Raw genomic sequence first — 27,168 nt, 5'->3', positions numbered from 1 at the left:
AAGCTTCTTGGAGAAGCTAAAAAAAGGGTCAAGCTTCTTGGAGAAGCTAAGAAAAGGGTCAAAAGGTTCAAGCTTCTTGGAGAAGCTAAAAAAAGGATCAAGCTTCTTGGAGAAGCTAAAAAAAGGTCAAGCTTCTTGGAGAAGCTAAAAAGGTTCAAGCTTCCTCAAGAAGCTAAAAAAAAGTTTAAAAGGGTCAAGCTCCCTCAAGAAAAGGTCTCGGTCAGGACAAGTGGCCGATTGATCAGAAACAGTGGCCAGCCGACCAAACACAATGCCGACCGACCATCAATAGTGCCGACCGGCCATCACCAATGGCCGGTGGCAAGGAAACAAGGCCGGTGCCCTCAAGCCATGGCCGGTGAGGTGTAGGGATGGCCTACAAGCTACTTCCCACCCTCAGAAGCAAAACAACAAGTGTTTGATGCAAAACCAAACACAAAAAAAACAAGTCGAGAGGTCTTGAGGTCAGGCGCGTAGCCGAGACCTCCGGGAACTCAAGACGAACACGAACAAGGATGATCATCGAGTGTTCAAACGATGACGTCCAAGTCTTGAGGACGGTCAAAAATGGGGTATCTACAAAAGGCCAAACTCGTTTTGGAGTCAAAGGCAAATTAGCACCGAGATACGTCGGACCATATGAGATTATTGAGAAAATCAATCCGGTGGCGTATCAAGTTGCGCTTCCTCCTAAAATGGAGCATATGCATAACGCCTTCCACATTTCTATGTTGAGAGACTACCTCCGGGATCCTTTCCATGTAATAGAGCCTACCCGTGTAGTGCTGAGTGACGACTACACTTATGAGGAACGGCCTATACAGATTGTAAACAGACGGATCAAGAAACTGAGAAACAAAGAAATCCCGCTGGTAAAAGTTGACTGGCAAAACCATGGTGGTGTGTATGCCACTTGGGAAAGGGAAGAGGACATGGCTAAAAGATATCCTGAACTGTTTCACTGAATCCTGTTTTCTTCCAGAATGAAGGTAACTCGAGTTTAGAGGACTAAACTCTTTATAAGGAGGAGAGACTGTAATAACCCTCATCACTTCTTACCGATAAACATTGATTACCGTCAAACTAAACTGATTATGACTGATAATTGAACTGATTAAAGTACTGAACTGACTAACTGAAAACTGGAACTGAATTGACTGAGTATGTGTGTTAATCTGTGTTCTATCTTTTTGATTGTTTACTTGATCTGTTCACGTTTTACGTTTAAACTGCTAATTGAAGGCCTTATCGGCGGCCAAACCGGGAATTGATTGATGTTTTATGATCCTCATAATTGATGTGATCTTATGGTGTATTTATCTGAAAACTGATTAGGTATGATTGAATTAGATTAAATATTGATAGATTGCATAATTTGACTTAATTACCTTAATGCCACTTAAGTGGCCCACTACTTGAATCATCTTCGAGCCTCATTACACTCATACATACACCTTTCATCAGCTCATTCCTTAGACTCAACCGACCAAGATAGAGAGTGAGAGAGAATTGAGTGGATCTTGAGTTCATTGGTAGAATTGCTTGAAGAATTGAAGTATAGCTTGCTAATTTGAGCTTCTAGTCTTGCATTGAAGGCCTAAGGTAGAGTAACTGCCCTTTTGTTCTTGAGTTTAAGTGATTCTTGCATGATTTATAGCAAATTGTAGCCTTGAGCCAAGTTATGGTTCTTACATGGTGAATTGAAGCTCTTTCCTTGCATGCATGTTTGTATTGTAGATGTTGAGTTGTTTTCATGGCAAAATGTTACATGCATGCTCACAATTTTGTTTAAGTCCATGATTTCATCATGTTTTGGAAACAATTGGCTCCTTAGAGCATGTTCATCCTGTTCTTGAAAATGGTTTGAAATTGGGTTTGAATTAAACACCCTTGGGCTTTGATTTCTCCAATTGAGCTTTGAACCATGTTATTCCATGTGTATATAAATGTTTTCCAGAAAATGGGCCCAAGAGGATTGGTTTTGATGCATTTGAATGTGAGTTGAGCTTGGTGGTGCAATCTGGGTATTTCCAGATTTTGCACTCCCGCTCGAGCGTGGAAAGTGGCGCTCGAGCGTGGAATCCGAGCATCCAGTATTTTCTCTGCACTGTTTTACAGTCCGCTCGAGCGGAGGATTGGGCGCTCGAACGGAGGCATGTGTCTCACGATCGAGCGGGCGTCGAGCGTCCGTCGAGCGGAGATTTCACCCATCTAGTACTTTTACAGTACGCTCGAGCGGGAAAGTTGACGCTCGAGCGTGTACCTTTGTTTCATGACCGCTCGAGTGGGGAAACCGCGCTCGAGCGGGACTTTGTTTTTCTGAAAAATCTGAAAATGCTTTTAACCGTTCATCTTTGCATCCTCATCCCATTCTAGGCACTCTTAGGCCTAGTTTAAGACATCTTCATGAGGGCGTAGATGTAGAACACACCGAGGCAAATTAGGGATTAAGTTATTATCTTTCCCAGCTGTGTAGCTTAGTGTGTTCAATCTATTAACTGTGTAGGGTTGGCGACTGGGGAGACACGCTCTAGCATATTGTAGCCCAGAACTCTGTGAGTAACGATTGTGCAAAGATATGTTCACAAATGATTATCTTCTGAACAACTGAACTGTACTGTTTTCTGAACTGATTTACTGTTAACTGAATGAATGTATGTCCTATATTCTGAACTGTATTGTGGCATCCTTAGCACCTACTGTTTACTGTTACTGTGACAGAATTCTCTGTCGGTTCCCTTATTGGAACCACCACTGTTTACTGACTGATGGCCATCACTACTGTTCGGTCTTTTGAGACCTACTGTTTACTGTACTGATATGCTAATGGATGTACCACGTATGACTGTACTAATTGAATGACTGAAATACTGTTTAAATGAACTGTTTTCATTACTGTAAGGACATTCATTCTTAACCCCTTTACGCATTATGTTATTCACTGGGCTTTAGCTCACTGCTCTTATATATATGTAGGTGTTCAGGCACCAGACCGCGGCTAGGAGCGTCAGGGTTACTCCAGTTTTGTCAAGCCAGCCTATGTGCCTCACTGGGAGGTTCCGAGCCTATCGTGTTAAGGCTTAGGGGTGTTTTACAATTCCCTCTTCTGTACTGTCTTACTGTTTTGTATAGACCGAATGCTTACTGTACTGTTATATAGGGGGTTGAGTCCCTAGTCTGAATGATTGTGCATTTTGCGCATACTGTTCTGTAAAGATTATGTATATATGTATGAAAGTCTTTTTGCATACAGACTGTCACAATTCATTAGACATTGTTTATTTACTGTTTTGGCTTCCGCCAGGCCCTGTACTCTGTTTTACTGTTCTTCTGTTCTACAGGCCTTCGGTAATTTCGGATTATTGGCCGGTTACGGTGCTAAACCCATAGGACCGGGTTTGGGTCGTGACAGGTTTCATTTGACCTAGTACCTCACCTTGGGGAGCTCCAGTACTATTCGTAAAGAAAAAGAATAGCACGATGAGGTTATGTATCGATTATCGAGAGCTAAACAAAGTCACCATAAAAAATCGGTACCATTTGCCATGAATTGACGACTTGTTCGATCAACTGCAAGGCGCCTAAGTGTTTTCAAAAATTGACTTGCATTGTGGCTACCATCAACTAAAAGTCAAAATAGAAAACATCGAGAAGATTGCCTTCAGAACTCGTTACGGGCACTACGAGTTTCTCATCATGCCATTTGGCATCACCAATGCTCCAGCGACCTTTATGGATCTCATGAATAAAGTGTTCAAACCCTATCTTGACGAATTCGTCATTGTCTTCATTGACGACATTCTCATATACTCCAAATCGCCAGAAGATCATGAGCCTCACTTGCAAAGAGTTCTACAGACACTATGTGACCACAAGCTTTATACCAAGTTAAAGAAATGTGAATTTTGGATCACTAGTGTGCACTTTCTCGGTTACGTCATTAACAAAGATGGCATCTCAGTCGACCTCCAAAAAGGTTGCAACAATCGTGGATTGGCCACGACTCACTAACGTGTGTGAGATTCAAAGCTTCTTAGGTCTAGCCGGCTATTATCGACGCTTTTTGCAAGATTTCTTGAAGATAGCCTCACCCTTAACCTATCTAACTCAGAAGAACACACCATTTGAATAAACAGACAAGCAGGAACATTGCTTCCAAGAATTAAATAACAGACTCGTGACAACTCTTATACTAGCACTCCCTGCGGAAATAAAAGGGTTCGTAATCTATAACGATGCCTCATACAATGGTTTGGGTTGCATTCTTATGCAAAATGGGAAGGTCTTTGCATATGCCTTATGTCAACTAAAGACCCACGATAAGAACTACCCAACCCACAATCTGGAATTAGCCGCAATAATCTTTGCCCTCAAAATCTGGCGTCATTATCTCTACAGAGTAACCTGCGAAATTTACATAGATCACAAGAGTCTCAAATATCTGTTTACACAAAAGGAATTGAATATGAGGCAATGACATTGGCTAGAATTTATGAAGGACTACGATATAGAGATCCATCACCATCTAGGCAAAGCTAACGTGGTAGCAGACGCATTAAGTCGAAAGACGACCAAAAGTTTGGCATGTACCCTTGTTTCCTGCAAGATTAATGGACTGTTCGCCAACATAATCGTGGAACCCAAGTTGATTGAAGAAATTAAAGTCCACCAATGTGAAGATAAACTTTTAAAGAAAAAGTACGAGGAGCAAGGAAACACGCCCGATCCTAACTTCACGATAAGCAATGGAATACTAAAATTTCGAAATCAAATTTGCATACTCTACCTTCCAGAACTCAAGAAAAAGATATTGGTAGAAGCCCATAGCTCGAGGTTTGCGATCCACCCTGGCAATACGAAGATGTATCACGATATGAAGGAACGCTTCTGGTGGATAGAAATAAGGAAAGACATAGCATGCCACGTCTCCAAATGGCTGCATTGTCAATGGGTTAAAGCAGAACACCAAAGACCTGCAAGAATGTTGCAACCACTTCATATTCCTGAATGAAAATGAGAGCACATTACTATGGATTTCGTGGTAGGGCTACCGTAATTAGTCTCGAAGAATGATGCAATATGGGTTATGGTAGATCGATTGACAAAGTCGGTGCATTTTCTACCAATCAGAATCATGTACTCCCTCTCTAAGTTCGCCACTCTATACATTAAGGAAATCATTCGTTTGCATGGCACCCCAGTTTTAATTTTATCCGATAGAGACCGCCGCGTCGTGTCTCACTTCTGGAACAAGTTACAAGAAGCTTTGGGAACCACTTTGAAGTTTAGTATGGCTTATCACCTGCAAACTAATGGGCAATCCGAAAGAACAATCTAGACTTTGGAAGATATGTTACGTGTGTGTGTGCTAGACCTCAACGGTAATTCGGATGATCACCTACCTTTGGTGGAGTTCGCCTATAATAACAGCTACCATGCAAGCATTGAAATGGCACCGTACGAGGCACTGTATGGAAGGAGATCTGTGTTGGACGGAAATCAGAGACAGAAAAATATTAAGCCCCGAAATCGTGCAAATTACAAGTGATAAAATTTAACTCATCCAACAGCGAATTCGCATTACCCAAAGCCGCCAGAAAAGCTATGCAGATATAAGAAGACAGGACTTAGAATTTCAAATAGGCGATCATGTGTTCCTAAAAATCTCACCAACAAGAGGGGTTATCCGATTTGGAAGCAAGGAAAGTTAAACCCACGTTACATCGGCCCATTTGAGATACTTGAAAGCATTGGTTCTATGGCATATAGCCTTGCGCTTCCACTCGAACTGTCCAATGTCCACAATGTGTTTCATGTTTCGATGCTTCATCAATATCTTCAAGATCCAAAGCATGTTGCCGATCATGAGAACCTGGAAGTTCAAGAAGACCTCTCTTATGAAAAGTAACCTGTACAGATTCTCGATCGTCATGATCAAATCCTTCGAAATAAGACTATGCCTCTCGTAAAAGTCTTATGGAGAAACCATTGTGTCGAAGAAGCAACATGGGAAACTGAAAGCCAAATGCGAACCAAATATCTACACCTCTTCGAAAACCAAGGTACGTCAAGTTTAGGAACAAACTTCTTTTAAGGAGAGGAGAAATATGGCACCCGAATTTTCTTTTTTAAAATTTAATACTGCAATAAATAGAATTCAAAAAAAATCAATAAATAATAATAATAAATAAATAAATAAATGCATAGTTAGAAAGTTGGGGATTAATCGATTAAATTGCTAAGGAAATAGATTGAGAGACACCGTATGTTTAGAATATTAAATATTTCAGTGAGTAGTAAGTGATGTTTTTGTGTTGGGTGGTGAGATTTTTAGACATGAACCTAACGTATAATCATAGGTAATTTTAGAAATCATGACTTTTAGAATTGGAATAACATAATAAATAAATAAATAAAAATGAAGCCAAGACTTCGGTGGGGCCAAGGGTCAACATGGCCCTTGGTGAATTCATGGAGATAAAAGCAAAGGCCAAACAAATGGCATAAATGGAAGACATCTACGTGTAAACTTGACAGATGGCGCAAGATGGGACATCAACGTGTGTAATTGTTGGCTTGGGGCTCACACTTGAGGAAGTATAAATAGGGGGCACTGTTATAAAGTGAAGCACCAAGCTAAGTTGAATAAATATAGGAAGAGTGCAACAACAGAGTTTTTGGGAGCACACTGATAATAGGAGTAAATTTATATCATAGGTGAGTTATATTATATTATACCTTGAGTTACCATAATATATTTTACGTATGTTTTGAGTTACCATAATTTATTTTACGTAATTATGTTTTAATTATTTTAATTATATTATTTATTTTATGAGCCTTATTTTATATAATAAGGAAAACTCATGGATATAACTGTTTATTAAAATGTATTTTGAATAATTATTTTATAAGTACCACCACAGGAGTCCCATACCTTAGGGGACTTAAATAACCTTTGGCCCCTGTTTGGCCACTTTGTGGTCCTCTGTTTGTCATAGATCCATTGACCCCTATTCTGATTGTCACTCCAGTGACCCCTGTTCTGTTTCGTACTGTGGTTATAGTTGTTTTTTCTGTATTATATGTCAAATGATTTCCGTATTATATATTCTGTATTTTAATATCAAACTCTGTTTAGCCCCATAATTATCCATGATGACTTTTATGCACTTATGCTCTTAATATAATATTTTTCACTCTGCCATGTGCTTATAGTTGTTTACCACTTTCAGGTGACATGGGGTAGGCACAAAGCACTTTTAGACATAGTTCAGCTCTGACAATTTAATTAAATAAAAGCTCCAATGATTATTTTGATACCCTCACTTAAATATTATTTTTCCACTCGTGTTTAGTAATTTATTTAAAAATTGGCAGTAGATAACTTCAGTTACTGGCCATCACGATATTTAACCCTTGGGTACGGGAAGCGGGTCGTGACACCTTACACCCATCTTAAATTAGATTTATCACCAATTTTCTATATTAAAAATTATTTTGATACTCCATCTGTCCCAAAATATTAGTCACTTTTGGGGAATCTAATTTTTTTTGGTAGTACAATTTTTACACTTCAAAAATATTAACTTTCCAAAACTACCCTTTGGTAGTTCATTTTTTTGAGAATATCAATTGTCATAATTGTACTTATTGTATTGTTAATGAATTTAAAAGAGGAGCAAAATAGGAAAATCATGTTATTTTAGTCCTTGATTTTTAAAAAGAGACTAATATTTTGGGACAATAAAAAATAGAATAAGGGACTAATATTTTAAGACGGATAAAATATTAAATTAATATTATAAAATAAGGAATAAAATAGTATTTTTACCTCCAATCCCATGGGATTAGATATTAATACCACCTCTTCCATGAGATTGCTAGTCCCCTCCATAGAGGATTAAGGGTCACTGTTGTTCCTTTAACACATCAGTGACTGTTGTGCTTCAATTTGAGGTATATTATGAACTTATATTTATGATCTGAACCGTCATTTTGTAAGGTTATTTGAATATTTCGTACTTATTAAAAATCATATTAATCGAATGTCAATAACTATATGATCTATAATCAAAAAAATAAACAATAAATTTTTCTTTTGAGAGATAGCATAAAAAATATGCAATTCAATCATATAGTTATTAATATCTGATTAATATGATTTTTGGTAGATATGAAGTACTCAATAAACCCTACAAAATGAATGGTTTGGATTATAAAAATAAGCTCATAATACACCTCAAATTGAGGCACGACAGCCACTATTGTGCTAAAGGCACATTAGTAACCTTTAATTCCTCCATGGAGGCCTTTCGTAGTCTCACAGGACTCTTATGTTTGGGAACTTAGAAGAGAAAATAAAAGAAAAATGATTACTTAAGTTATAAGAGAAAAAAAAAAGAAAAGAAAAGAAAAGATTGTGATTTATCTCCTTCTTGTTTAGATAAGTAAGAAATAAAAAAAATAAAAAGAAATGATTGTGATTTCTCTCATTCTTGTTTAGTTAGATTTTGTAATAGAAAAGTAAGAAATTGTTTTATACTATATTACCAAAATAACCTTTTAATATTTTTTTTGGTTAGATTACTTTTATTTTTATAGGGACAAAATTAGTATTATGAAAATATAAGAATCTATTGGTTTCTTTTCTCTCTCAATCTCTCTACTTGTGGAAAGATTAAAAATGATAGTTATAAGAGAAATGAGTTTCTTTTCATTTCTCTCTACTTAAGTTATCCAAAAAAGTAAAAAAAATACATATGTCTCTGTAGACACCCCATTTTTGACCGTCCTCAAGACTTGGACGTCACCGCTTGAACACTCGATGATCATCCATGTTTGTGTTCGTCTTGAGTTCCCGGAGGTCTCGGCTACGCACCTTGCCTCAGGATCTCTCGACTCAACTGTTTTGTGTCTGGTTTTGCACCAAACACTTGTGCTTTGCCTTGGAGGGGCAGGGAATGGCTTGTGGGCCATCCCCACACTCCACCGGCCATGGCTTGAGGCCACCGGCTGTGTTTTGTTGCCACCGGCCAAATTCTTGGCCGGCCGGCACTATATATGGCCGGCCGGCTATCTTTTTTTGGTCAATTGCATTTTTGGCCGGCCGACTACTATGCCTCTGCTTTTGCAGATATTTTCATGCAGATGGCATGCACTTGGCTCCCCTCCATACACATGTATGAAGGGATTTTCCTCTTAGCTAGCTTGTCTTGTAAGCTTACAAGATTTAAGCTCTATAAGAGGAGGCCTCCTCTCCCTCTTTTAGAGGTGAGACAACTTAGAGAACATTGTTAGAGAGCTCTGGTTTTAGGTTAGGATTTGTATCTATCCTATATCTACATCTCTCTTCCTTTTGTGTTTTATGTGTGTATTTAGCCTTAGTTTTACACACAAACACCCACCATCACACCTTCTCTTGGAGCTGAGGCCCTTGAGGGTTGTTTTGAAGTCTTGGAGCTAGTTTTGAGCTTAAAGAACCAACTGATCCACCATTTTTGAAGGAGGTCTACAAGGGTAAGACTTTTGTCCCTTTTTTCCCCATTTTTGCATAGCTTATTTACCTATATTGCATCTATTTTTGAGCTTAGTGTATAACATATAAAAGTTGTGTTTTTTTCTGCTCTAAATAGTTTGTTAAAGGTGTTTTAAGCTTTGAGGTCATTTGACCCCTCTTAAGGCTTGTTTGGCCTTTGTTTTGTGCCATTTTGGTTGAGCTCCAGGACCATTGTGTGTGGGCCTCCTCACCACTGAAATCTTGAGGGATTTCAGAGGTGAAGATGGTGCCTTGAGGTCCTAGGAAGGAGAGGGCCACCCCCCCTCCTTGTTGTCCTTGAAAAGGGCCCCTTTTTTCCTCTTGAGGGAGCATCTAGTCTAAGTGTGTGTTGGCCATGCCTTAGCTGATTTTCATACTTATTATGTCATAATATGCCTCTGTTTTTAGTTGGTTTGGACACACCTTGCTTGTTTAGCATACATGTCTTGTAATGCCATATTGTAGCCTTAACATGCATCTAGGTTTTAACCCTTGTTCAAGCATGCTTTTGGCCTAGTTTTGTGAAGCTTTATACTTGTTTTAGCATGCTTAAGTTCTGTTTTTGATTTCTTTGGTCGACAATGAAATGCTTGGTATAGCCACCTTGCATTTTGGCTTGTTAGCCTTGGGTGTGTGAGTGTGGAGCATGCTTTACTTGCTTTAATTTAGTGAGTTGGAACCAATTTCCATGTCATTTCAATCCACTTGGCATGCTTGTATGCTTGCATTTCATGGCCCCTTTGATGCTCCAAGAGGTTGTGTCATATGCTCCATGTCTGGTCATTGTGTATGTTTCCATGTGTAAGTCATTTAGATGCCATCTAAGCGGTCTTTTGGCTTTGTTTTAGCATGCTAAAACTCTGGTTTTGGTCATTTAATTCATGCCATGTGTGGTTGCATTAAGTGTAGTTCAATCCCCCTTGGGCTTGCCTTGAATCTTGGACCATTGTTGCATGTCGTGCTTACCTTGTTTGCTTGTTTTGGCACCATCATTAACATGATTTTCAGAGCTTACATTGCATGCCATATGCCCATGTTGTTCCTCTTTTAAGTGTGCTTAAAATTTGTCTCTATGTGCCTAAGTGTTGGACCTTACATGCATGCCTATTTGTATGTGTTTTGGCTTCTATTCTTGAGCATGTTAGCCATTGTTTTGGGCCTAGTTGAGAGCTGCCTAATTCAGTTTAAGTCCATCTTTTGCATGCTATTCAAATGTTGTTGCATTAATCCACGTTTGCATGTTTTGGTTGCATGTGTTGCATGCTTGAAATCACTTGCATTTGGCATGCATTCCCTTGGTCAAGTTGCTAGCATGTTTGCATGTCTTGCACACTTGCATGATTAGATCACATCTCGCATGCTTCATTAGCTTGCATAGTTGTGACATGCTTGTTTGCTTTGTTTGCTTAGGTTGCGTACCTAGTGTACATTGCATGTTTGCATGCTCCCCTCCATACCATATAGCATACTAGTTTGCATGCCTAGGTTGCATTCCATCTAGCATGCATGCCTTGTCCCTTGATCTAGTGATAGGGATTGGGCCTTTGTTTGTGTGTGTGCATTGCATTTGAAATCAAAATGCATACTTGGTCTTTTGGGCCATCATGCATGGAAATGCGTGATTGGTGGCCCGAGAATCAAGGGCCATCCTCCTTTGAGTCATAAATATGATAAGGAGTGTGGTTGGTGCATACATTGCTTGAAACGCATTGCCATGCCTTGCCTACCCTCTGCTGCTGTCAAACAGGTTTCTGCAAGAAGTTTTGGCCGGCCGGCCATATATACTGCCGACCGACCAAATATATTTGGCCGAGAGCTCAATGGATGGTCGATGACCACTTCAAAATGGCCGGTGATGATCCCACTCAGGCGGTGGTGTTCCACAACACTCAGAGAAGCAACCTTGGGAGTTATGCAATTTTTAGAGAAGCAGAATAGTCAAAGTAGAGGCAACTTGTGCATGGCAGTGACTTTCTGAGCGGAGCCGAGCGCGCATTGCATTGGGCCCTCTTCCCGAGGCTGTTTACTACTTTCATTAGATTAGTCAATTTGTTAATTAATCAATTGATTTGTAATATTTAATTAGCTTGTAGGTTAATTAACTTGTATTATTCTTTCGGTCTCTCCGAGCGAGGGCAAATCTGTAATAAGTGTAGGTGCGTGTGTGAATGTCTTCCAACCCCCACTTCTTTCTCCTTTTTACTTACCTGCTTTTGATGGTTAGCATTAGGACATGTTTACTTTAGCATACCTTATGCTATGCATACGTGCATCATTCATTAGTCTTGCATGCACCAGGTTCGGCGCATCATACTAACTGCATAAGTATTTCAAATCTAACTTGAATACATGCTACTTGTGCATTTTCACATGTCATTTATAGACTAGCCGAGCCTACTCTAGTGACATTCCGTATGCGTTGCATTAGGCATTTAAACATGGACTTGGATCATGCATGATTGCTAACATGTTCTTGTTTTGGCACGGAGTACTAGGTGAGCTCTTTATGCTTTAGCATCTCACATGAGTGTGAACGTTAACATGATAGCATGATTACCATGAGGCTAAATACTTATTTGATGAACTGCTTGAATGCCTGTGGGTGAATGTTGGATTGTTTGAGTTGGGATAACTCATTGAAATCCGTATTTTAGCCTACTTGTGAGTAGCAAATTCCAAAGCGTTTTCCAAACAAACGGATATGCAATGTTTTGTTCCAAATTAGGCGATCTAGTCTATACTTGTTTGTTGTGCGCATAATGTAGTAAATCTAGGCTAATAATCGGAATAAGAACACATAACGTTTTCAAAAACGGATATCACGGTTAGTAAAGGCCGATCTTCGGATCGGGCGAGAGAGGGTGCTCATTGCTGACCTTCCCCAATCGTACCCAAGCTCCCGAGCCGAGGCAACTTTGGTTATGACGGACACATGGCCTTTGGCACCGAGTCAGGGTTTCCTAAATTTCCCAAAATAAAATATTTAGGTGGCGACTCTGTATCTGGCAAAGCAGTCCATGTTTGGCACTTCTTTTCTAAAAATCTGTTTTCTCAAAACGATTTGCCGGATTTGGACTCTTTGGTTCAGATTAAGAACCGTGACACAAATTGAGAGTCCGAACTGTAGCGAGCCCAAAACAAACAGAACGGGACTCGTCCTCCCGGGACGTTCGGGGACGTCTACAGTCTCCATTTCTTTTCTTTTCTCTCCAAATCACTCAATCCAAGCATAGTGTCCCATGGTCACTTTTCAAAACAAACATGATTTTTTGAATCTCACATCATTACTAGTCTCAATCCTATCTTCCAACTCTAGAAACAAACAAGGTCATAGGGCATTCTAATCATTAAACTCATTATATAAAAATCCTAATCTTTTAATCATTGAACTCATTGTAGGTATATATAAAATGTTTAAGATACTTTATATATATATATATATATATATATATATATATATTAATTTTAATGACTAAAATACTTTCTTTCTTTTTTCTTTTTTTTTTGTTGATTTTACTTAATGAAACTATGCAAAAAGTTTAGATTAAAAAAAAATCAAAAGTTTATGGTTTAACTTGACAAAATTAAAAAGTTATAATTTAATTTGTTATAAGGTTCAAACTCTGGAATTTATTTTATTTTATTTTATTTTATTTGTAATTTTTTCAAATTAGATTTATTTATTAAAAATTATATGCATTTATTAAAATAAAATCTCTCTCTCTCTCTCTCTATATATATATATATATAACAAGGAAAATGGGGTTATGAGAAGCATTGTGGAGCTCTAAGAGCTCCAACAAATTTTGTTGATATTTTAATTTAAAAGATATATGAAAAAAAGAACTATTGGCTATCTAATCATTAAAAAAATGGATTTTTATTGATAAGTCCAATTTAGAAGTGTTTTAACCCAAGAAGTCCATGAAGAAAATTTTTAACCCATTTAGTCTCATGTATGTATAGTTTTATTCCATAAAGTCCATTTTCTTGATTTACACTATTTTCTTGGACACTTATGCCCTTATATTCAATTTTGATACCTTCATAAATATTTTTTAAACGATTAGCAATTTAATGACGTGAACATTCATATTTTAAAATTCACGTTTGTAGGAATGTAAAATTGGCGCGTGGGCGGCCCGAAACCCGCCCGCGAGCCGAGGCGGGCCCGACCCGTTCACAATGTGAATATTCACATTGACATATTAACATTCACATTAATAGGAGTGTAAAATTGGCCCGCGTCCCGTGGCGGCGCGAAACCCGCTCGCGGCCCATGAGCGGCTCGGGGCGGGCCCGATCTAGCCCACTGACAATGTGAATATTCACATTGACATGTTAACATTCACATTGATAAGAGTATAAAATTGGCCCGCAGCCCATGGGCGGCCAAAAGACCGCCCGCGGCCCGTGGAGGGTCCGACCCGGCCCGTTGACAATGTGAATATTCACATTGACATGTTAACATTTACATTGATAGGAGTGTAAAATTAACCCGCACCTCGTAGCTGCCCAAAACCCGCCCACGGCCCGTGGACGGCCCGGCCCGGCCTGTTGACAATGTGAATATTCACATTGACATGTTAACATTCACATTGATAAGAGTATAAAATTGGCCAGCAACCCAGGGCGAGCCCCACCCGGCCTGGCCCGTTGACAATGTTTATATTCACAGTGACATGTTAACATTCACATTAATAGGAGTGTAAAATTGGCCCCCGTTTCGTGGCAGCGCGAAACCCGCCAGCGACCCATGGGCGGCCCGGGGCGGGCCCGGTCCGGCCCGTTGGCAATGTGAATATTCACATTGACATGTTAACATTCACATTGATAAGAGTATAAAATTGGCCTGCGGCCCATAGGCGGCCAAAAGCCCACTCGCGGCCCGAGACAGGCCAGGCCCGGCCCGGCCTGTTGACAATATGAATATTCACATTGATAAGAGTGTAAAATTAGCCCGTAGCCCGTGGGCGGCCCGAAGCCCGACCGAAGCCCGAGGCGGGCTTGGCCCGACCCGTGACAATGTGAATATTCACATTGACATGTTAACATTTACATTGATAGGAGTGTAAAATTAGCCGTGCACCCCATGGCTGCCCGAAACCCGCCCACGGCCTGTTGGAGGCCCGGGGCGGGCTCGGCCCGGCCTATTGACAATATGAATATTCACATTGACATGTTAACATTCACATTGATAAGAGTGTAAAATTAGCCCGTGACCCGTGGGCAGCTCGAAGCCCGACCACGAGCCGGGGCGGGCCTGACCCGTTGGCAATGTGAATATTCACATTGACATGTTAACATTCACATTGATAAGAATGTAAAATTGGCCCGCAGCCCGTGGGCGGCCCGAAGCCAGATCGCAGCCCGAGGCGAGCTTGGCCCGACCCGTGACAATGTAAATATTCACATTGACATGTTAACATTAACATCGATAGGAGTGTAAAATTTGTCCGCTGCCCGAAGCTCGCCCGCGGCCCGGGGTAGGCCGGGACCCAAACCCGGGCCGCCCCGGGCCGCCCATGGGACGCGAGTCAATTTTACACTCTTATCAATGTGAATGTTAACATGTCAATGTGAATATTTACACTGTCAACAGGCCAGGCCGGGCCCGCCTCGGGCCGCCCGCGGGCCGTGGGCGGGTTTCGGGCAGCAACGGGGCACGGGTTAATGTTACACTCTTATCAATGTGAATGTTAACATGTCAATGTGAATATTCACGTTGTCAACGGGCCGGGCCTGCCCCGGCCCGAGGCCGGGCTTCAGGCTGCTCACGGGTCACGGGCCAATTTTACACTATTATCAATGTTAATATTAATATGTCAATGTGAATATTCACATTGTCAACAGGTCGGGCCGGGCCCACCCTGGGCAGCGGGCAGGCTTCGGGTCACCCACGGGCCACGGGCCAATTTTACACTCCTATCAATGTGAATGTTAATATATCAATGTAAATATTCACATTGTCAACGGGTCGGGCCGAGCCAGGCTCGCCCCGGGCCGCCCATGGGACGCGAGTCAATTTTACACTCTTATCAATGTGAATGTTAACATGTCAATGTGAATATTCACATTGTCAACAGGCCGGGCCGGGTCCGCCACGGGCCGCTCACGGGCCGTGGGCTAGTTTCGGGCAGTCACGGGGCGCGGGTTAATTTTATACTCTTATCAATATGAATGTTAACATGTCAATGTGAATATTCACATTATCAACGGGTCGGGCCGGGCCCGCATAGGGTAGCCCACGAGCCGCGGGCGGGTTTCGGGCCAGCCACAGGCCGCGGGCTAATTTTACACTCCTATCAATGTGAATGTTAACATGTCAATGTGAATATTCACATTGTCAACGGGCTGGGCCCGGTTCGGCCCGGGCCCAGGCTTCGGGCTGCCCACGGGTCACGAGCTAATTTTACACTCTTATCAATGTTAATGTTAATATGTCAATGTGAATATTTACATTATGAACGGGTCGGCCCGGGCCCGTCCCGAACGGCGGGCTGGCATCGGGCCGCCCACAGGCCACAAGCCAATTTTACACTCCTATCAATGTGAATGTTAACTTGTCAATGTGAATATTCACATTATCAATGGGCCGGGTCGGACCTATTTTTTTGGCCTATGGGCCGGCCCAGCCCGACTCGAATTTTTCCCGGCACCCACGAGGATCGACATGGGCCGGGCCCCTACACATTGCTGATCTAAACATTCACATTGATAGTGTGAACATTCACATTAGGGATATTTTGGTAATTATGTCACCCATAGGACTTATTGAAATATAAGAAAATAATGTGAACTAAATAGAACATAAGTAGATGAAAAGGGTATTTTGGTCTTCTTATCTCAAATTGGACCTAATGAAATAGTCAAAAAGAATATGAGTTGGATGGAATAAAACTCTTAGAAAATGAATTTATCAAAAAAGTTCCCTTAAAAAAATAATAATTACTCCTGGATTTATGATTTTCAAAAGCATAATTTGTGGCTTTTAAAAGGAAATAAATATTCATACTTAAATATCAACTTACTACTCCCTCCGTCCCAAAATATTAGTCCCTTATTCCATTTTTCATTGTCCCAAAATATTAGTCCCTCTTCAAAAATCAAGTACAAAAATAATATAAATTTCCTATTTTACCCTTCTTTTAAATTAATAAACAACATAAAAAGTACAATTATGCATTGATATTCTCAAAAAATGTACTATCAAAAGGATAATTTTGGAAAATCAACTTTTTTCAAATGCAATAATTGTACTACCAAAAAAAGTTAGATTCCCCAAAAGGGACTATTATTTTGGGACGGAGGGAGTAACATATTCTCTCCACAATTTAAAAAACCGTAGCCGTAGCCGTAGCGATAACACATTCCATGAAGAGCGTGAAAAGTAAATGAGGCATGTTCATCCATTGCTGGAGTCATTTTGCTGCCTCTGACGTTTACTAAACATGTCAAGTACTTAAGTTCATAATACATTTAAACATATGTGTGCGCATATATAAATTTGACTAATATTTTATGTATGTATATTTCATTTTAAATAGTCACTCTTAAGTTTTGTTTGTTAAATGTAAAATATGTATCAATGTATATTGATTTTATAAGTGGATTTTTAACAAACGATTATGTGTTTGCAGGAAGGTAAGAAACGAGTGTGAAACTTTGTGATTGTGCAATTGATATTAAAAAAATTTATTTTATAACATCAGAATCTAACATTAGTCAGGTAATTCTAAATATTTTTTTAATTTTTAATTGTTGGTCTCTAATTATAGGTATATATTTGATGAATTCCACTAATTTTATTTTATTTTTTTTAATAAAAATTATCGTAAGGTTGGAATATTTTGATCATGAACATAGTTTTGATTGTATTCTATTACATCCTAATTCGTATATGTAATATATTTGATGGATTCCACTTGTTCATATAAAACCTAGTGTAATAAAAAAACATAATAAATTATAGGGGGATGCACCAATAAATCCCAAATTAATAACTTATGCACTGTTTAGTCCTAAAAGTTTTCTTATAGACTGAAAGGTCCCATTACAATGTTAATAACATCAGATACAATGTTAATAACATCAGAGTCATGTTACAAACATTGGATTTCAAACATGTAATGTTCATCAAATTTCAATAATGTTTGAAAATATAGGATGAAAAACATCTAACGTTCATCAGATTTCAATAAATTTTGAAATTATAGAATGAAACATCAGATCATTTACATCATTCACATCATGTTGATGTAAAAATGGGACTAAATGGAGCATAAGAAAACTTTTAGGACTAAATGGTTCAACGTTTCAAAAACTAGGACTTATGGGTAAATTTATATATACATTTGAGAAGAATGTATTTGATTTTGATTTATTTTTAAAACAAAAAATGCTCCATCTCTGTAAATTTTTTGCCCTAAACTCCCACCTGATTATCTCAAAAATTTGGAGTTTGAATACATAGAAATTATCTCAAAATTATACATTTAAATTCTTTTTGATGACTTAGTACTGGACTGAAGGATCAATTCCACTGTCTACTAAATGGAGGCCCAATTAAAGTTGAGGCAAAACACCGTATGAACTGACCCTAAGAAATAGAGTTATATATAAATATTTTCAAATAATGTTATATATGATAAATAATCTGTAGTGTTAATTTTAAAGGTAAATTACACTTTGTGTCTTTTATGTTTTTCCATTTTTTCAATTTGGCCTTTAAAATTTTTTTGTTCCTTCAAGTTTTAATTTTTTCTCAATTTACTCAAGAAATTAACTTTTGTTCAAAATTAGTTAGAAAATGTCACATTAATAGTCACATAGCATGAAAAATATTATTATATTTAACACACATCTCTAACTCAAACTTAAATTCAAATATAATAATATTTTTTATGCCCTGTGACAACCTTCAAATGTGGTATATTCTATCTAATTTTAGACAAAAATTAACTTTAAGAGTAAATATAGAAAAACTTGAAACGTGAATAATTAGAGTGAAAAAAAAAAAAAAAAAAACCTTTAGGGATTAAAGTGAAAAAATTGTAAAACATAAATGAGATAAAATGTAATTTAGCCTAATATTAATCCTTAAGTTTTTTTTATATGGTGAACGTACTGTTTATAAAAAAAATTAAATTAAATTAAATGTTACCATATTAACGGAAGAGGCTATGGACAACATTTTTTTATTTTTATTTTTTAAATTTGATACCTGACAATATTTTGTAATTATATATATATATATATATATATATAATAGATGCAATGACATTTTAAAACGGGCAAATTACTCAAATAGTTTCTATAGTTTGGGGTTTGTGTCATTTTGATCCTTAACTTTTCAATTATGACACATTTGATCTAGAATTTTGAATCTTGTTTCAAATAAGGACAATTGAAGATATCATTAGATTTTTCAAGGGTAAAATTTTTAATTTGATAAAATATAAACTAATTTAACAAAAATAAATGTCAAACAAATATTTTTTGAATTTTTAAAAATTATTTCTATCCACTAAAAATAAAATTATGTAAAATTGATAAATCTTTTAGACATTTATTTTTTTTTTTACCAAATTAATTTTTATTATGTGTTTGGATGATGATCATGTAAAATTAATTTTAAAAAATTAATCAAGTAATTTTTATTAATTTTACATAATTTTATCATTTGTGGATAAAAATAATTTTTAAAAAATTAAAAATATTTTTTGACATTTATTTTTGTCAAATTAATCTATATTTTATCAAATTGTCGATTTTACCCTTGAAAAATCTAATGATTTTTTCAATTGTCCTTATTTGAAACAAGATTCAAAATTCAGGGTCAAATGTGTCACAATTGAAAAGGCAGGGACCAAAGTGACACAAGCCCCAAACTATAGGGACTATTAGTGTAATTAACCCTTTTAAAACAGTAATGGTTATAAAAGTTCTTCAAATTAATTTAACAAATTAAAGGTTAAATTTGTGTATCTTAAATTTAAAATGTTTAATGAATTTAGAAACGTGATTTAATTTTCTTAAATGTATGTAATTTAAAAAATTAAAATAACCAATGGTTATATGACATTTGTGTTTTAGATTTTAAAAATTCAAAAACTTAAAAAAATAGAGTTAGATAGATGGAATTTATAAAATAAAAAATTAAACCAACCAATAATATATTGCCATATTTATTTGTGTATTTTAATAATTCAAAAAATTGAGTAAATTGTGTTGAGAGTTTTTTTGAACTTCAAACACTATTACAACGTCAAAACCATATGATGAGATATAGAACGCGGTATATCCTCAAACCTTAAATCCTATGAATGAGCCTATATCAACTCCTTCTCCTCTCAATCTCTATATCTAAACCACACACAAACCCTAACCCTAACCCTAAATCAGTCTAAGCAGCAGATTGAGACAATGTCACGCATCTTCAAGTTCAGGTATTTATTTTTCTAGAATTATTTTTCTTTCTTTCTGATATGATGAATAATTGTTTCAAATTTTATTCAAAGTTCTTGAGATTAGTTGTTTGATATTACTTGAAATTTGTTTGAAATTGCGTGATTATTGTTATGGTTATTGTTGTTGTTTTTGGATTTTTATTTTTTATTTTTGGCTGAATTGTTAGTAAAAAAAATTATTGTCTGTTTGGGGGAGTTTTTGGCAGATTTGGAATTTCATTTTATTTTTCGTTTGGTTGCAGTGGCGTCCTAATTTCCTAAACATAATGCCGAAAGATGAAAGTGCTCGTCAGAGATTTTTTGATCGATTTGAGAACCGCATTTTCATGGTTTGGTTTGGTTTGTTTTGGTTTAATTTCAAAATTTTCATCGTTCGGTTTTATTTTTAGTTTTAAGAAACCGTAAATAATGATTTGGTCTTGGTTTATTTAAAAATGAATCAAACCGAATGATGCTCACCTCAAGTTAAAAAAATAAAATAAAATAAAATAAAATAAACTATGCTCGCCTCTAAAAATTATGAGCATTTTATATTTTTTTGGTCAAACTAGTTTTTAATTAAAAAATAAGTTTCGAAAGAATATTAAATCATTATTCTCAATATTTTTAATTTATACGGCATTTTAATATTAGTTTCATTTGGAAGATATCATCAGTATGTTTTTTAATGGTACTAATTTTATAAAAATAAAATTATAACATTTTAATTATGTAACTATTTATTATAAGTTATTAATTTTGTTTTAAAAATATTGTTGACATTTTTTAAATAGTTTTAACTTAAAAAAAATTAAATAGGACAATTACAAAAAAAAAAAAGAAAAAAAGAAGAGGGTTTGAGTTGTATTACAAAATAAACCCAAAATTTTTAATTTTATCAATTTAAACCTTAAACTTTTAATTTATTTTTTATCTAAATTATTTGTTTATTTTTTTTAAGTAAAATTGACAGAAAAAGAATAGTTTAACTCATTGTAGATATATATAAAATATCTAAAGTGTTATATTTTTTTGGTCGATTATATTAAATGAAAATAGGCAAAAAATTTAAATAGAAAACAAATTAAAAATTTAGAATTTAACTTGACTAAATTAAAAATTCAGATTTAGCTTGTTATAAGGTCAAACTCAGTTTTTAGTTTTATTTTTTATTTTATAGTTTTTTCAAATTAGATTTATATATTAAAAATTATATGCATTTTATTAAATAAAATAAAATAAAAGAGTTTGAGGGAAGGTGAATGAACGCGTGAAAGGGGTTTTGCTCTCTTCTCCATCTCTAACACTGTGTTTGGATTGAGTGATTTGGAGAGAAAAGAAAAGAAATAGAGAGAAATGTATTTCTCTTCCATGTTTGGTTATCTTAAGTGGAGAGAAATGGGGAGAAATAGAGAGAAATGGAGAGAAACTCATTTCTCTCATAACCCTTATTTTCAATCTTCCCAAAAGTGGAGAGATTGGGAGAGAAAAGAAATCCACAAATGTTTATATTTTCATAATACCAATTTTACCCCTATAAAAATAAAAGAAATAAAATGATTGAAAATATAAAAAGGTTATTTTGGTAATATAACATAAAATAATTTCTTTTCTTTTCTCTTAATGAAATCTAACCAAACAAGAAGGAGAGAAATCAAAATCATTTCTTTTCTTTTATTTCTTACTTATCCAAACAAAAAGGAGAGAAATTACAATCATTTCTTTTCTTTTCTTTTCTCTTATTACTTAAGTAATCATTTCTTTTCTTTTCTCTCCTAAGTTACCAAACATAGCGTAACTCTTCTATCTTCTATCTCCACCCGATCATCACTGCCTATATATAGCTGGACTGATCTCTCTTCCATCTGTTTTATCTCTATCTAAACCCTAAACCCTAAACCACACAGCAACCAGATAAAAGACGAACCAAGCAAGCTTGAGACATTACTGAAATCACACACCACGCATCTTCAAGTTCAGGTATTTATTTTTCTGAAATCGTCTTTCTTTCTTTATGATATGATGAAGAATTGTTTCAAATTTTATTCAAATTTGCTTCAGATTACTTGTTTCATATTGCTTGAAATCTGTTTGAAATTGCGTGATTATTGTTGTTGTTGTTTTTAGTCTGTTTATTTTTTTATTTTTAAATATTCACCTTGTTCGGTTCTAATTTTTGAACTCAGTTAAAAGAAAAAAAAAAAAGAAAAAAAAAATCCAAAATTCCGAAATGTGGACCCAAAGTGAACATTGTAAATTTCAAAAACTCCAATAACCAAACAATTATCACTTTCTCAAGAACAATCTTGAAAACAAATTCTGAAAGTTAACTTAAAAAATTGGAACCAAACAAGGTGATTATTTTCAGTTTGGGGGAGTTTTTGCTGGGAAAGGAAGAGGAAGGGAAGGGAGGAAGTTGGGGATGCTGATGATCCGGCAGATTTGGCATTGCCAAAGCTTGTGCTAAATTCGGCACAAGCCTTTGGCATTGCTATTAATTGGCAGCCAATATAGCATATGCTACTAGAGACCTGTTTTTGCCAACTCTTGCCTAAATTTGGCAATGGCAGCTCCTTTGGCAGCCCACCTTGGATGCTCTTAATTCTACACGTTCCATGCGAGCAACTGTTTTTTGGTTTATTTGCTAATTTTATCTCATTTCATTTTATTTTCCATTTGGTTGCAGCGGCGTCCTAATTTCCAGAACAGAATGCCGAAAGATAAAAGTGCTCCTCGCAGATTTCTTGATCGGTCCAGAGCATCTCCATATGCTCGCAGCCCTATAAACACTGAGCAGTACGGACCCAAAAGTAGTTTGCAATCAGTTGGGGGAGATGAGAAGGAATGGGAAGAAGTTAGATGCCCCATTTGCATGGAGCATCCTCACAATGCTGTCCTCTTACTCTGTTCTTCCCATGAGAAGGGATGTCGCCCTTACATGTGCGATACCAGCCAGCGCCACTCAAACTGTTTCGACCAGTTCTGCAAATCATCAGCCACTACTCCATCATCAACAGATCTTACTGAACAAGTTCCTCTTTTCACTGCAGCCTATCACGGAGGAATTGAAGAGCAGCAACAAAACATCATCCCAAGATGGATTCATGGGAGACAATTCCAACCAAAGCTTTTGTGCCCACTCTGTCGGGGCCAAATTAACGGGAGTATTGTTATAAAACCCGCTCGCATTTTTATGAATTCTAAACGCAGGAGTTGTTCTCTTGAGACGTGTGACTTTAGTGGGACTTATTCAGAGTTAAGGAAGCATGCAAGGCTTGAACATCCTTTTGTGCGACCATCAGAGGCTGACTCGAGACGCCAGAGTGATTGGATGAGCTTGGAGCTTGAACGGGGTGTGCAGGACATCATTGGTGCATCTGGGTTGGTGTCTGCTGAGGAATGGAATCCTTGGATGTCTTTGGATGGGGCCATTGAGGAATTAATCCTTGGTTCATCTCAGTTGGAGTCTGCAGACGAATGGAATGATTGGATGTCTTTGGATGAGGCCATTGAGGACTTATCGAATGCATTGCAGCCAGAGGTTGAGGATCAACAGTACAACACTCTGCACGTGGAAGTTGAGTTTAACCCCTCTTTCTCTTCCTCTGAGATGTTTCTCTTACGTTATGCTTTGAATGAAGCAAGTGTTTCCGGTAGTTCTGAAGCCAGCGACCAATCACTTAACTGGAGAACCACTACAATGTTGACAACTGGTAATCCTCCAAGTCCAAGTGTTAATTCTTTGAACGAGACAAGTGTGTCTGGTAGTCCTGAAGCCAGAGACCAATCACGTAACTGGACAACCACAGCGAGGCTGAGGGCTGGTAATCCTCCAATTTCAAGGGTTGATTCTTTGAATGCGACAAGTGTGCCCCGTAGTTCTGAAGCCAGTGCTCAACCGCATAACGAGAGAACCACAGCAAGGATGAGGGTCGGTGCTCTTCCAAGGGGCCCGCTTGCTAGTAGGAATGGGTAGCCGTTTGGCACGGGGGAGCAGGTCAAACCCCGAGGAAATTAGTTCTGCAGTTGTTCTGTTCTGTGCTTTTTTTGTATGTCAGAAACTCGAAAGAGCAGAAGTGTGTAGGTTTTCACCAAGTATTTTATGCTGTGTCATTTATCGAAATTTATTCTTTAATTGTTCTTTTTTTCTCAAATTGGATGTACCAAGTGCTGTTCTGTGCAAGTTCTGAAATAGGTGCTTAATGGCACCTTATATTGATTGAAATATACTTCTTGTTGTCTGGATTTGCTCTCTCACTCTCGCTAACATGGATTTATCATGTTAGAGGAAAGGCTTTGATATAGCCCTTTGAACTGTGGATGTAATGCGAAGTTTTTTTTTTTCTTTTTTTTTTGTGTGTGTGTGTGTACTCTTCTTGAAGTTGACTCGGCTAAGAGTCATCTTGAAATTGTAATGGCTTTGGCATCTTCTTTTCTGCATTGAATTTTTCATCTTCAACCAATCAATTTGAAGTTGTGGATGAGAAATAGGTCGCTGATCGGCTTGTCATGTTTAACACATTGGTCTGAGTAGGCAAGGCAACGGGTAGGGGATGGGTTGGAACCCCGCCCTCACCCCAATTCCCACCGCTTGCAACCACCCCGGCCCAGCCCTCAAGAAATTCTACCCCACCCCCACCCAAACCTGCAAATGTAACCCTAATCCTGATCCGTAACATAGTCAAAAATTTAATAATATTATTAAAACGCAATAATTAAAACTAAAAAATAAAATTTATAATTAAAAAAATATATTATATATTGTACATATATTAAAATTATATTATATATATATATATATTATATAACATAATAGAAACTCAATACTTTGTATAGATATATTATATATATTTTACAAAAAATTCAACAATATATTATACACATATTACATAAATATGTAATATTATTATTTATTTATTATTGTATTTGCGGGTGTATGATTCGGGCAAAAAAATACTTTCCCCTGCCCCCGACCAGAACCCAATCGGGTTGTTCAAAGTGTTCTCCAAATCCGACCTTTCCCTGTTCAACAGCCTCCAATCCCATCGCATTAGGGTCGGGGGGGAGCCGGGACCCAATGGATTGGAATATTTTACCATCCCTAGGTCCGAGAAACATTTACTTCTCAAAGCTGTGTTGATCCTCCCTCGTTGCCCCTGGTCTTGGTACGTCTTGTTCATGTCGTGGCTCATTGTGAATGTGGTATTTTAGTTTTTTATTTTTGTAGCAGAGTTTGGATTCATGAGATTATTATCAAATTGTGTTGTCTTCTGTAAAATGTTAACATGCATGACTTATGGCATATGGTAGTTAACCGCTTTGTAAGATTTTTGAAAATTGAGAATGTTGGTTTTAAGAGCCGGGCTTCAAGTATTAACAAAAATGAAAAACCCTTAAATTAGAAAAAATCTGTTAGTGGCCAAAGAGGGCCTTCATTTCATGGTATGCATCAATTATATTTCGAAAATTAGTAGAAAATCTTTTTTATTTTTTTATATATAGAGGCTAGTCTTGACTAATTAGGATATCTAATTTATCCAAAAATAAAAAAGTGTCTTCTCTTGGCCAAGAGTCCTAAAAACATCAAAAGGTAAAGCTTTGGTTAGGGATGACAATGGATAACCTACCCTGTGGGTATCCATGGAGACCCAACCCAAATACATGGGTTTTCCCCTTTTTTTTTTATCCATTGGGTAGGGTAAGTGATATTCTTTAAATATCCACAGGGGATGGGTTAGGGATGAGTACCCACTAATTTCCCCATATGTTTTTTTTTTTTTTTTTTTTTTTTTTTAAGATTCACAACCAAAACTAAATATACATTCAATATTTTTTCTTTTTTTTATTTATTTATTTTTTCAGGTTCACAACCAAATTTTTATTTTTATTTATTATTATTATTATTTTTAAGATCCACAACCAAAGCTAAATATACCTCCAATCTTTTTTTATTTTTATTTTTAAGGTTCACAACCATTTTTTTTTTAATTTTTAAGATTCACAACCAAAGCTAAATATACATTTAATCTTTTTTTTTAAAAATTTTTTTTAAGGTTCACAACCAATTTTTTTTTTTTTTTTTTAAGATTCACAACCAAAGCTAAATATATATTTAATTTAATTTTTTTTAAAATTTTTTTTTTAAGGTTCACAACCGATTTTTTTTTTTTTTTTTTTTTTTTTTTTTTTTAAGATTCACAACCAAAGCTATACATTCAATCTTATTTTATTTTATTTGGCTCAACAATAAAATCAAATACACATTAATTAACATTGTCACATTATTCTTATCAAATTTTATGCATATCTAAAATTTTTTAAATTTATTTTAAAAAAATTAAGGACACTGTCTAGTGTAGGTTTCGGTTTGCTTTTCTATGTTATTTTATTTTGTTGTGTATTGTAATTTTCAGAATGGTTTGCTTGTTCTGAAATTTCAATTAACGAGTATGAATCTATTTGTTTTATGTTATCACACAATTTATACAATATTTGAAAATAAGGAAATTGTAGAGAATCAAAACAAGCATGAGTTGTGATTGGTTAGAAATGATGGGTACAAAGATTTATTTGCTAGAAAAACAAAAAGGGGATACAAAGTCATACTAAATAATTTTTTTTAAATTAAAAGAATTTTTTTTAGTTATGAACAGATTTAACTGAAATCAACTTGTTTCCCAATGTTATGCTTCATTTATTTAGATAGAAAATATTTTTTAATGAAAAATATTTTTTATAAAAAAAATTCAAAATATATTTTTTTATATTTGGTGGTGGTGGTGATGGAACGAAGGTGAAAGTAGAAATTGTTACATTGTGGTGGGGTGATGGCGGCAGTGATGATGGTAGTGGCTATGGTGATGGTAGTGTGATAGTGAAAGTGAGAATAGTGGTGACGGTGTTGTGAAATTAGTAAAAATTTAATTGAAAAAATATTTTTTGTTTTTTAAAAGTAACAAACAACAAAATTCGTGGGGGACTAAAGGAAGAAGATGGAGGATGGATTGGGTGTGGTAATGCATAGATATCTTAAAATGAGTGGTTCAGATTTGTTAAAGGTATAATTAGATTTTGGATAAATTAAACTGAATGGTTCAAATTTGCTAAGAGAAAGATGATTTAATGTCTAAATTGTCCGTGGCTAACAATTCCTTTTTTATACCCTGATGCAATTTAATATGA

General features: G+C 36.4%; 1 protein-coding gene across 2 annotated transcripts in view; it reads left to right on the top strand.

Moving 5' to 3' along the window:
• Positions 1-24,231, top strand: part of LOC114293546 (uncharacterized) — a 97,979-nt gene extending 73,748 nt beyond the window's left edge. The window contains exons 1-2 of one of the 2 annotated variants that reach the window (XM_082908936.1): positions 21,780-21,966; positions 22,673-24,231. In XM_082908936.1, coding sequence (XP_082765062.1) covers positions 22,697-23,962 — 1,266 coding nt within the window. In that variant the 5' untranslated portion in view covers positions 21,780-21,966; positions 22,673-22,696 and the 3' untranslated portion in view covers positions 23,963-24,231. Of the gene's footprint in view, positions 1-21,779; positions 21,967-22,672 lie in introns of those variants that run through there. The other variant, XM_082908937.1, reaches the window with a different exon arrangement.
• Positions 24,232-27,168: the final 2,937 nt, after the last annotated feature.

Source organism: Camellia sinensis, chromosome 15, assembly GCF_055761805.1.
Source record: "Camellia sinensis isolate YWXY chromosome 15, ASM5576180v1, whole genome shotgun sequence".
Classification (NCBI taxonomy): domain Eukaryota; kingdom Viridiplantae; phylum Streptophyta; class Magnoliopsida; order Ericales; family Theaceae; genus Camellia; species Camellia sinensis.
The sequence above is the reverse complement of the archived record's forward strand: the minus strand, read 5'-3'. Positions and strand labels throughout refer to the sequence as shown.